The following is a 12973-nucleotide window of genomic DNA, read 5'->3' on the forward strand; positions in this document are numbered from 1 at the left end:
AAAGAATGATGGTCATCGAATCTAATTTTAAGAACATTATTGACATGATGGGCCGTGTCAAAGACTGAAACACCCCCCGCCCATCCCCCGCCCCCACAAACATTTTTACAGTTTGAATAATGAATACGCCAAAATTTGAAGATACACACACAGTGTGCCAACATGTGCTATCTGCCATCACAGAATATCTAATGTCTGTGCTTTGTGGGTCCAACCCCCTCCTCCATCCTCAAGTAGTTGAGAGGAAGGGTTTGCTCCCACAAAACACAGACATTGATCACCCATGATGTCAGATAGCACATGTGGCCATTTGTCTGTTGAACCAATGACATTTGGCGAGTTTGCACTGAATGTGTGTATCTTCCAATTTTGGCGTGTTCCAGTGTGAAAGCACACCATGACTGACTGCTGTTGTGAGTTTTTATATTTTTGGAATTGGATTTTGTTACTTTTTGACCATGTTGAACATTTTGGGATACTATAAAGTTTAGACCATAAAGAATAAACAACGCCAAAAATTTTTAAAAATATATATATAGAATTATAAATCTCTCTAATCACTGAATTTAGTGAAGTAGAGATTTGACTCCAAATTCTCACCTAAAAATTTTCTTTTAGAAAAACACACCAAAAACAAAAAAAATGGTTAAAAAATTATTGTTTTTTGTGCCTAAAAAATATGGCCAAAAAAAAATTTAAGGCGGTAAACACCCCACCAAATATAATCTATATATATATATATATGTAAACAATAAATCTAACTATATTTGAGTAAAAAAAAAGTGAACTTGTTAATAAATGTATAATCTGCATAATATTTTTGGTTGAATTACCTGAAAAAAAAAAAAAAGTTTAAAAAATTTTTGAAGACTCCTAAGTACAAAAGCAGGGAGTAATGAAAAAAATATAAAATTATTTTTGGGGTCATGAACAAGCAAAAATTAAAAAAACTTGACCTCAACATTTACAAATGGAGTTGCTTCTTATTTCTAGACTCAATACCCTGTTTGTAGATGAGTGAATACTGTGCAAAATGTGGTTAGTTACTAAAAGTGGAGAAATCAATTATGCATTACAATTGAAGAAGTTAGTTAGAGAACCAGGAAGACAGAAAAAGAGAAAAAGCATTAATGACAAACAACTGTATAAAGTCCAATGGTCTAATTATTTATTATTTTTTAGAATATTCCTTTCTTTGGGGGCCGAATTAGAAAGAAATATGATCTGGCATAGCAATGGCCCCCCGACCCATGAAGTACTCAACATATTTGTCGCGTACCTCACGAGCTGATTGGGGGGCCAAGCCAGCGCGACCAGTGTCCAGCCCGGGAAGGGGATCTGAGGGTAGTCTTGCCTCAGAACCGATGTCGGGTAGGTACGTCTGGGAGTGCCTGCGTAAAAAGTTGTGCAAAATGCAGCAGGCAAATACAACGGTGTCCAATTTATATTCCGCCAGATGTATCGATGTCCTGAACAGGCGGAACCGGTTGGTGAGTATCCCAAAGGCATTCTCGACTACCCTCCGAGCCCTGGCCAACCGAAAATTAAACACACTCCTCTCTGAGGTGAGGGTCCTCTGGGGAAAAGGCCGCATGAGGTGAGGACCAAGCCCGAAAGCCTCGTCCGCTAGGAACACAAACGGAAGTCCTTCCACATTATCTTCATCTGGTGGCAATGCCAGACCACCAGCTTGGAGACGATCATAGAAATCAGTCCGTGCGAACACTCCCCCATCAGACATCCGGCCGTTCTTCCCCACGTCCACATATAGAAACTCATACTGTGCCGACACCACCGCCATCAACACAATACTATGATAACCCTTGTAATTATAATAGTAGGACCCCGAGCGGGGTGGGGGCACAATGCGGACGTGTTTCCCATCTATTGCTCCACCGCAGTTTGGAAAATCACACCGCTGGGCAAATTGGGAAGCCACAGACTGCCATTCCTGTGGTGTGGAGGGTAGCTGTGGGGACAAACAAAATTAGAGATTTAGTACTTTGTAACAAATACATCCTACAAGCATCCTTGTGACAGTTCACAGTATTAAAATTGCATTAGAAAAATGTGCATGGAGAATTTGGGAAATGAAATATATAGGGCCACTTCATTAAGAGACTCCACAGCCCTCTGATGGGGACAATAAAAGTTTGAAGGGGGGGACACAAAAACCAAAAAGTCCTGTTTGAAAAAATGGCAAGGTGGGTTTGTCCCTAGGATAGCATGCTGGACAGGTTAATATTGGGTAAGGGACAAATATGCAGGTAGGCCAAGAATAAAACATGTAAAGCTGATATCAACATGCATAGGGAGAAAAGGTAACGTTAGTTAAACACACAGCATATCTGGGAAAATAAAAATAAAGTTAGTTGGCCACATTATTAGAGCCAGGAAACTTACCTTAATATACTCCTCATGCATAACTTTGATGATGGCAGCACACGTGTCCGGTATGATGACCCCAAGCGCCTGCGGAGAGATGCCTGTCGAGAACTTGAGGTCCTGCAGGCTCCTCCCAGTCGCCAGGTACCGCAACGTGGCAATAAGCCTCTGCTCGGCCGTGATGGCTTGGCGCATCACAGTGTCCTGCCTCGTGATATAGGGGGACAGAAGATCCAGCAGACGGTTGAATACGGGGTCCGTCATGCGGAGAAAATTCCTAAAGTCATTAGGATTATTCTCCTGGAGTTCCCTAAGCAGAGGCATATGTGAGAACTGGTCACGCTGGCGCAACCAATTCTTGGTCCAGAAACGCCTCCGCCCCCTGTTTCTGGCCAAAGTACTGGACAAATGAACATATCCAGCAGCCATCCCATAAACAGCACCAACTCGCGAAAATTGACGCTGCTGCTCCATCATGGCTTCAAACCGGCCGGCTGGTCAGTCAAGAACACACTGAAACAGAAAGCACTCGCAAATCCAGCACTACCTGCGACAAACGCGTGACAAACAGATACGAGCGCACAGGATGCAACTGCTAAAGCAGAAACAACCTGCTTGCCTATAGCCGAATGACAACTACGTTACCGCAAGCACACGCACTGAACCCGTGAATACACGCTGTCAAAGCCTGGAGACCGAGAAGCGCGAATCAGCTCTAACCAAACCTTCACTAACACGAGCAAACACGTAACTAGCAAAAGAGGAACAGAGGGCGGCGCCATTAACTTTGGTCTTCCCCTTTATAGTGACGTCGTACGTAGTTTACGTGCACGCGTTCCGGTACGACGGGAATTTGGTCCGCTGGTGTGTACACGCCAGCGGAACAAAACACAAATCAGCCTTGTACGCCGGAAACTGTCGGGCAGACAGTTTCCAGCGCACAGATCCGGTCGTGAGTACAAGGCCTGAGAGTTACACCCAACGTAACAATTAGTTTACAACTACTGGAAATTGTAAAAGTAAACTTATAGGTTTTAACTTATAAGCTTTCATGTCACTAAAGTAACAGGTGAAACCCCTTAGGCTGGAGGCTGAAAACAAAATTGTCAGGAATGTTGTGGTTCCTAAAAAATGATACATAAAGGAAACCAGTCATGATAGAAATATGTAAGATGCCATTGCTAACCTCATCTTTTGAAAATGCTAGGTATCTGGCTGTCATACTGACCCTTTTCTTTTAACCTGCTGAGCGGTATTCCCGAGTCTGGCTCGGGGTGGAATTTCAGCACCAATAGCGGTAACCCCGAGCCAGACTCGGGATTGCATCGCAGGATACAGGCAGGGAATTACTTACCTTGTCCCTGGATCCTTTAATGTCTCCCCGCTGTGTGATCGAGCTGTCTGCTCACTCGATTCGCACAGTGCCGTCGAGCTCCGTTCCCTGCGATGTTACGACGCACGGGGCGGAGATCGGCGCCAAATTCAAAAAAGTTCAAACACAGTACACATACAGTATACTGTAATCTTACAGATTACAGTACTGTATGAAAAAAATACACAACCCCTTTGTCCCTAGTGGTCTGCCCAGTGTCCTACATGCACTTTTATATAATAAAAACTGTTCTTTCGGCCTGGAAACTGTTGATTGTCCATAGCAACCAAAAGTGTCCCTTTATGTCAAAAGTGCTTTTAGACCAGCTAGAAAACAGCGATAATAAATTAGAATCAGTTGCAGAATTGAGCAATAGTGATTTGTGGGGAAATTCGTCATCAAACACTGAAAGTAATGACAGCGACAATTCTGCAACTGAGCAAATTTCAGTGTTTTTGATTTGATTACATTAATGAATAATTTTTATTATTATTATTATTTGTTATAATTATTTATAGTTATTTATTATATTATAATTTATGATTTTGTGTTTCAAACTTTATCATACCCGGATGTCTACTAGACTCTTGTTTGGACAGATTTAAGTGAGTAAGTCCTAAGAATTACAGGCCTACAATATAAAATGCCAAATTTCCATGCAAAATAATGGTACCGCTTTCAGCACCTAAAATATGAAAGAATCATACCGCCAGGGAGGTTAAATCTTATATAGAGATAAGGGTTTCTGACCCTTTCTCTAACTTTTCTGATCTGCTTACTTGTTCTTTGTCATTTTCAGAAAGCGTTAAGTTGGCAACCCCCATATATCCTACTTTAATAGTTGGGCGTATTCATTAACATATTCTAGGTAAAAGCATTCTGCATTTCCCTATCTAAACAAATCCCATTCAAGCTTTAATTTGCCAACTCCTGATTCCTGTGCACATTTAGGTCCAACTGGTGGCTGTACTAACACAACATTCTTATTTCATGTATGTGGCACACAACCCCTAAAGATTATTTTTTACTAATCTTGTCAAGAACATTGTGCCAACCTTATTTTGCTTGTTACTGGCCAGCTGACACCAACAGTCAGGAAATATATGTATTTGTTATAAGAAACTCAACATGCAGTCTAAACCTAGCTGCCTATTGCAGACTGTTTACATTACAGCAAAATGAATGCATCATCAAGTGACCATGTAAACAGCACTGATATGTCAATGGGCAGTGATCCTAAACAGAGTAATGCACAATAATATAGTAAACAGTTAAGCTCAGATATTGCATTTATCATGTATAAGGCAAAGGGTTCTGGAAATACTAGTTTGCTTAAAGCGGTATTAAACCCACAAACAAAAATGTTTTATATTGCATCTTGCCAATTCTTAGATGTGGTGGCTGCATTAATGTTTTTCCTTATTTATCGTTGTAGATCTGGCCAGTAAGTCTGTTATTTTTCACCTTCCTATAATAGATTAAGCTGTCCAAAATGTCAGTAAAGCCGGCCATAGATGGTTCGAACTGGCTGAGATTCGATCCATCTGTGGGCAGGCTGATTGTACCCAAGTCGATCCCTCAATTGACTTGGGTACAGCCAGCATGTCGGATTTCTGGCATGAGATTCTTCCTAGCGACTATAGCCGCTATCAATAATTGTTGTGTTCTCCTGGCAGGGATGGCTCCCCACCCCCCCTGCCAGGAGAACACAATAGCTCTAGGAAAGGAAATCGCATTATCTTTGGCCTGCCTTAGAGGGTTGAGACAAACCATTTAACATTGACAGGGGAGCCTACAATGGTCAGCTTTTATTAATTTACGTAAAAAACCTTTATCCCAAAAAAACAAACAAAAAAAAACATTGTTGTAACGTCTTAAAAAATGTTAGTTCAGCTTTAATTTGTTAGTCTAGTACATCTAAATCTATATACATTTTATACTACCCTCTCCCAAGACTGACAATGCTGCTGTCCAAAGGTATTTCTGTTGCTCCTCCATCCAGACTGGAGACACCCTAAGACAGGAAGTGTGTTACTGGCTGGTTTAACAGGTGAAAAAAAAAAAAGGCTAAAAAACGAACGTTGACACCATATTAAAAGTGACATTAAACCTTTTTTTTTTTTATTAAATAACAAACATGTTATACTTACCTGGTCCGGGCAATGCTTTTGCACAGAACAGCACCAATCCTCTTCTGGGGTCTCCAGGTAACATTCCAGGCCCCTGCTTTTTACAGAGTGCCCCCACAGAAAGACGATTTCCATGGGGGCACCCGCATGGGCTCACTCCTGAGCTGCCCTGTCTGCGTCTATTGACCCAGCCGCCTTGTCTGCATCTCTTGGCCCTGCCCCCCGCTCCCTCTTCACAGCATTTACTTGACAGCAGCAGGAGCCAATGTCTCCTGCTGCTAACAATCTTCCCAATGGGGAGGGAGACAGCGGCAAGAGCATTAGGGTAAAAAAACCATAAGGCTTTAGAACCACTTAAAAAATTGGTAAGCTGCAATACAAATGTGTTTGTTTTTTTTTTGGATCTAATGCCACTTTAGGTCCCTGCATATTATTTCATTTGCAACCTTTTGTTTCATATTTAAGAGGGGAACAACTTCTTTGTTTTAGTATTAATGGTAATAATTTTAATACTAAAATAATTCCATTACTCAGCACCTAGCACTTTTCAAGGCATGTTTGTGTACTGTGACTCTACTCTTCTATGCTGCCTAATGACAAGCTGTTTTTACCTGTGTTAAATGTGGCCAATCCACCTATAGGTGCAGGAATGCCCTGTCCTGGCATCAGCAGGGGTGTAATCCTCTGGATTTGTGGTGCCACTGTAGCAGAAGTCTGGAAGTTAAGCATCTGCGAGGTTGGTTTGCTCTCTGAAACAGACGGTGCTCCTGCACTTGGATGTGTGTCACGGTATCGGCTTTCCTCTTTTAGCTGCTGTTGTATTGATACTCGAAGCCTTGCAATATGCTGTCTTGAGAAAATGTGGGCACGACATGGGATGGTAGGCCCATATTTAACATTACAGTGAGTACACTCAGTAGGCTGAGGTCCTTCACTGGAAGCAGTTGTGCCAACCAGTCCTTGGAGTTTAGCCTTTTTTTCTTTGGCTCTGGCATTTTGAAACCAAACCTGAACAACTCTCTTCTGCAACCCAATCTCACTGCCAAGGCAGTCACATTCCTGCATGCTTGGGGTGCGATATTCTGAATAACATGCCTTAAGTATCCTTAACTGTAGACTACTCATTTGAGTGCGATAGCGTCTAGCTCCTGAGGAACCTAAAAAGCCTTCAGAGTTTAAGGGTCCTTTGCCAGGACTAGAAGGACCAGGATCTGAACTTGATGAGTCACTCATATCTCCAGCCTGTGGACTGTGCATCATAGAGTCCATCATTTTATGGGCTGTTTTCTCTTCTGAAGGTTTTTGGTTGCAACTTCCTTGATTCTCAGTAGATTGATTCTCAGTAGTATGTTGCTCAGAATGTTTAATTTTAGAGCAATCCAGTGTCTCATTAACTGACAGAGTTACTGTTTTGTCAGGTTCAGCTATTGGCAACTGGGAAGGTGCTTGCTGGATGGGAGAAGAATGTACTTTAGCCTCAGGAGGGGAAGACACTAAAACAGGTGGTGCTGCAGGTTTAGTTTGAAAGGAAGCTAACAGCAATCCTGGTGACGACTGGGAAGTACTCACTAGGCTGGGCAGAACATGGGCAGGGTTAATAAGACCTGGGAATGCCTGATTTGGGTTAACTAAACCTGATAATGTCTGTGGTGGATTAACAAGGCCAGCTAAAGCTTGGGAAGAGCTAGCAAGGCTTGGGATTGTTTGAGATGGATTAACTAAGCCAGGCATAATTTGTGCAGCACTCAGCAGGCCTGACAGAGCCTGGGTTGGATTCACCAGGGACTTGGCAACATGAGTATTTGTGAGGCTGGAAGAAGTCTGAGGTTTAGAAGATACTGAAGAACTGGTCTGTATCGCTAATGTGCATGACTTGGCTACAAGCTGTGGCATAATTTGGCTTGGAGTTGCATTATAAAAGTAACTTGAACCAGAGCTTTCTCTTTTTGTCGCTTCATTTGTAGAGTCATCTTGCTGTCGAGGAGCGGAAATAGTGCCAGGTGGTACCCCTCGGTACTGGCCTTTCCTCTCACGAGCCCTTGTGTTCTGAAACCAAACCTGAACCACTCTCTTTTTCAGGCCCACTTCGAAAGATATGCGTTCTAGTGTGCTTCTTGTTGGATTGGAGTCTTGCAAGTACCATCTATGTAAAATATCTAACTGTTCTGGTAAAATAGTGGTTCTCAGACGCTTGTCCCTTGGAGGCTCATCACCGCCTTCACTTCCAGTTGGAGAGAGGCTTTCTTCTTCATGCTTTCTTTTTCTCTGATAGGCCACCTCACCAGGCCCCACTGGGATAAGCACAGAGAGGTCCATCAAAGGTGTTTGAAGATGGCTATTACTTGGTGATGTCTTGTTTTGGTTCTGGTCCACATTGCTGTTAGTGACAGAAGATTCATTTGGCTCCACAAGATGATCCCCTGGCTCAGATATTGGTATATTTCCTTCATTTACCTTAGGCGACTCAGCTTTCTCTTTTATAACCGGAGCATTAACTTCTTGATCAACTTTGGTTTCCTTTTGTGGTTTATCTTGCTTTTCTTGGCTAATTGATAATGGGAGATCAGTGTCTTCAGTGTGATCTGATACTGACTCTTCAGTCTGTGCAGACCTAATCAATTCCTCGTCTTTCTCTTCAGTTTCAGTTGCTTCTTCACTGATGTCACTATAGCAAGTTTTCAGGTGACGGATTAGATGAAAAATGCAAGGAAAGCTCATGCCACATTTCCGACAAGGTGGAACATTGCTGTTGGCAGCAGGGCGTTCCCCTGGTTGAACAGGATACAGAGGTGGTGAAGGGGAATTTCCATAATCTGCAGCTTGCTTTCGTGCTTTTTGTCGAGCATTTTGAAACCAGACCACCACCACCCGTCCAGAAAGACCTAGCAGTGCGGACAGTTGCTCTACTTCATTATCTCTAGGATATGCACTGGACTCAAAAAAGCTGTTTAGTGCCTGAGTCTGAAAGTCAGAGAATTTTGTGCGTGAAAATCGTCGATTACTCATACGATCAGTCTTAGAATAATCCTCTCCTTCTTCTTCTTGAAACTCTTGCATGCTTCCCTCACCCTGCTTATGCCACTGCATGATAGCTGCAGGGGATAATCCAGTCTTTTCAGCTGCCCATAATAGCTGCTCTTCCAACAGGTGACCAGGAAAATCCAGGTGGTTGTGTAGAAATCTAAGCTGTTCAACTGTAATGGCCTGATCAGGTAAAGAATCCTGGTCTTCAACCTCTTTGGAACACTGAGAGTGTTGAGATGTTACAGAGAAGTCTAATGGTGTAGCTGAAGGACCTCCTGTTTCAGTATTGACTCCAGCAGGGTTATGACTGTCGTAGGTTCGGCGATAATTGGCAGCATATCTACTCAAAGCTTCAAATGGTAGCAAACGTTGGTGCATGTGCTCCTCGTGTGTTTTAAGAATCAATCTGTTTGAAAAATGTTTACCACAAGTACCACATTGAAGGCTCTCTGTGGAATCAGGTATAGGCAATGCATCAAGTGGTGGAGCAGGAGGCTGTGGCTGAATCTGAATTTGGCTAGTAAGTGGCTGCCTTCCCTCATTATACTGTGTGACCAGCTCAAATCCAAAATTCTCTAGCAATGCTCGTGCTGCAGATCCAGTAGGGTCTACAGAAGCCTTTGTTGAAGACTCTGGATTCTGAGAAACATCTGCTTCTCCAGTTGCTGCCTCACGCTCATCTGGTACTTTTTCATCCTTTTCATTCGCTGGTCTGGGTGTTACGCTGGGTTGGTCACCCTCATCCTTAATGGATGGAGGCTGCTGAGCACCTCCAAAAGACAGTAAAGGTGTTGGTCCTCCATCTGCACTAACTTTGAGTTCTTGCAGGTAAAATGGAAGCAAAAGCTGCTGCTGTTGACGCTGGAGTTTCAAAAAAGCCTCAGGTATTAGTGGAAATGAGGGAAGGAGTGATGATGTAAAAAGCGGAGAAGGCTGGACAAGTGGTGGTGGTCTAGACAAATCCATGGATAGCTGCACTGGAGGTGGAGCAACTGGACTGGGCAAAATGGGAACTCCAACACAGGGACCAATCTGCTGTGGTCTCTTTTTGGGAAGGTCCACTCCTTGCAATTCTATGGTCTCTCCTCTGCAATCAGTAGTAGTTTCACTCTTACATACAGGGTCTCTTTGAGGTTTTTCTAAGGGAATCTTGGTAGGGTCCTGCTTCAAGCTCCTTGATCTGGTTTGATGAAGTACAGAACGCATGTGAATTTCTAATGTTGAGCTTTGGTTGTATGATACATGGCACACAGTGCATTTGTAGGGTTTATCTTGTCCTGCTTGTACTCCATGTACCGTAGACCCTGCTCCAGATTCATGACGGTTAGAAAGTGAAGGATCAAGAGAGGCTTTACGCACCTTGTGCAAGTGTGATACTGAATTATAATGTACAAGTAGGATGTTTTTCTGGGTAAAGGATTCTTTGCATACCACACATTTGTGAGGCCTAGAAGGATCCATAAATTTATCCATGGCAAAGTTGGTGGTTTTTCGATATATAGAATGTTGAGTATGAGCGGGTGTACTTTCCTGAGGCCCCTTTTTATCCTCTTGCTCTGTACCTTCAACTTCTTGACTGCGTGATTCACATGCTTGCTGAATATCAGACTGACTAAACTCTGGATGATCCTTCTCCAAGTGGGTTCTTAGTTCTTGAGAATTTTCAGAGGTTATAGGGCACAAGGGACATGCAGTCTCTTCTGGTAATTTGTCAGTATCGGCAACAGAATCTGTCGCTTCATTCGGGCTTGTTGAAATTTCACCAGGAGATTCTGGAGGGGATGTATCTGTGGCTTCACCTACAATGAATGAAAATTACGGATGAAGAACTCTTGAAGTCAACAGCAAAATATAACCATCCAAATATTACTATTAAACATAAAAGAAAGAGTCAGTTAAGACAAGCAAAACTAAGACAGAGGACAGCATGAATACTCACTGGAGGGTAGAATCTCCAAGGAAGATTGTTCTGGTTCTTCTATGATTTTCACTGGAATAATCCTGGTCCTGAAGTTTATATGCACCTTTTGTGCCTGAAACAGAAAAGAAATATGGTATAAGGTTTGTGTACTAAATTGTAGAAAATCATGTGACCTGCTCACATGTAGATGAACATGTGCGGAGGTCTGTAAATGGAAGTCACATTTTCCCAAAGTCTTTTTCTACAAATGAAGTAACCACTTGTATTGCTTATATAGGGCCAGATTCTCGTAGGAGCGCGTAACTTTGTGCGGGCGTAACGTATCTGATTTACGTTACGCCTCCGCAACTTAGACGGGCAAGTGCAGTATTCTCAAAGCACTTGCTCCGTAAGTTGCGGCGGCGTAGCGTAAATCGGCCGGCGTAAGCCCGCCTAATTCAAATTGTGAAGAGGTGTGCGTGTGTTATGTAAATTATCCATGACCCAACGTGATTTACGTTTTTCACTTAGGGCGCATGCGCCATCCGTGGAATATCCCAGTGTGCTTTGCGTCAAAGTACGCCGCAAGGACGTATTGGTTTCGACGTGTACGTAAATGACATCCAGCCCCATTCACGGACGACTTACGCAAACGACGTAAACAATTTAAAATTCGACGCGGGAACGACGGCCATACTTAACATTGGTACACCGCACTTATGCCACCATATAGCAGGGGTAACTTTACGCCGAGAAAAGCCTAACGTAAACGGCGTAACTTTACTGCGTCGGCCGGGCGTACGTTTGTGAATTCGCGTATCTAGCTGATTTACATATTTTGACGCGTAAATCAGCATACACGCCCCTAGCGGCCAGTGTAAATTTGCAGTTACGATCGGACGGCGTAAGAGACTTATAAGAGACGTATCTTGAGATACTTCGGCGTATCTGGAGATACGCCGTTGTATCTCCACTGAGAATCTGGGCCATAGTATTTATGTCATCCTCTGAAGAAAGCATATTAATAGGGATGCCCATTTCTTGTTCACGGGCTGAAACAAATCAAGGCTGAATTCTGATTAGGTTCACCCCAGTGTGTGTTTGTGTTCAGAACACTTTGTTGGGGCTTATGTGACTATATTTCTTGTAGCATGCAGATACATTCATTAAATAAAAATAGTATGCACACAAAAGCAAAAAACCTTTGACTTAGAATTTTTGTACACTTAATCATTCACACTTTTCTCTAAACTCACCACCTGCAGCAGTTTTTCCACACATTCTGACATCACATTGTGTCCATGTCCCAGGTGTGCCTTTAGATTACTGGTTCCTGTCAGCTGTTCTTGACACAATGGGCACCGAAAAGTTGGCTGCAATGCATGCTGTGACACAGCGTGACTGTTAACTTTCTCTTCAGAAGGGCTAACATAAGCACAGAAGGGACAGCAGAATACCTAAACAAATGTCAAGGATACGTTGTATTATTATTTGTTAAAATTATTGATAATATGTTGAAAATTCTACCAAGTAAAATTATAAATAATAAAAACTGCAAATCAGACATAGCATAGGCACAATGGGACAAATGCAGAGAAAGTAAGATATTAAAAATCCTGTAGTATATTATTAATAATAATAATAATAATAATAATAATAATAATAATAATAATAATAATCATAATAACTAAGCAAGTAGATAAAAGTAATTAGTGACAAAATGATGCAGTAAGAAAGAAACTATAGAGAAGCTGCAGATTTGAGTTTGTGTTTCAAATTGCCCATTTTGCATTTTTACTTATTGAATAATAACAATGTTTTTGCTCAATGATTAAATGCATTTGAGTATTTATTATATAACTAAAGCAAAAGAAAGAATGTGGGGGAAATTGCCAAAATAACCGCAATGTGCACCAGGCAACTATCCAACAAAAATGATAAATGTGGCTTATTTACAAGAAATTTGTAGCTTTTCCAGCTCATATACCACCTTTTAGCCACCAAAAGATCTGCAGACAGGCCAGCTTAATACGAAAATGTAAGAATATGTTGTACATGTGCAACCCTATGGGGTGGATTTATTATAGACAAATAGACTGTGCACTTTGGATTTTTTTCCCCAGAGCTGAAGTTTTACTTTGTAACGGATAAGCATTAAGGTGC

The 12973-nt window shown here is 42.1% G+C and overlaps 1 protein-coding gene across 2 annotated transcripts in view; it reads right to left on the minus strand.

Annotated features, from left to right (window-relative positions):
- Positions 1-12973, minus strand: part of ZFHX2 (zinc finger homeobox 2) — a 107392-nt gene that overhangs the window by 25772 nt on the left and 68647 nt on the right. Inside the window, exons 7-10 of one of the 2 annotated variants that reach the window (XM_040354405.1) lie at positions 12067-12267; positions 10850-10943; positions 6498-10709; positions 5689-5771 (exon numbers count right to left, since the gene is read on the minus strand). In XM_040354405.1, coding sequence (XP_040210339.1) covers positions 5692-5771; positions 6498-10709; positions 10850-10943; positions 12067-12267 — 4587 coding nt within the window. In that variant the 3' untranslated portion in view covers positions 5689-5691. The remainder of the gene's footprint in view (positions 1-5688; positions 5772-6497; positions 10710-10849; positions 10944-12066; positions 12268-12973) is intronic. The other variant, XM_040354402.1, reaches the window with a different exon arrangement.

Source organism: Rana temporaria, chromosome 1 (genome assembly GCF_905171775.1).
Source record: "Rana temporaria chromosome 1, aRanTem1.1, whole genome shotgun sequence".
In the NCBI taxonomy this organism is placed as follows: Eukaryota; Metazoa; Chordata; class Amphibia; order Anura; family Ranidae; genus Rana; species Rana temporaria.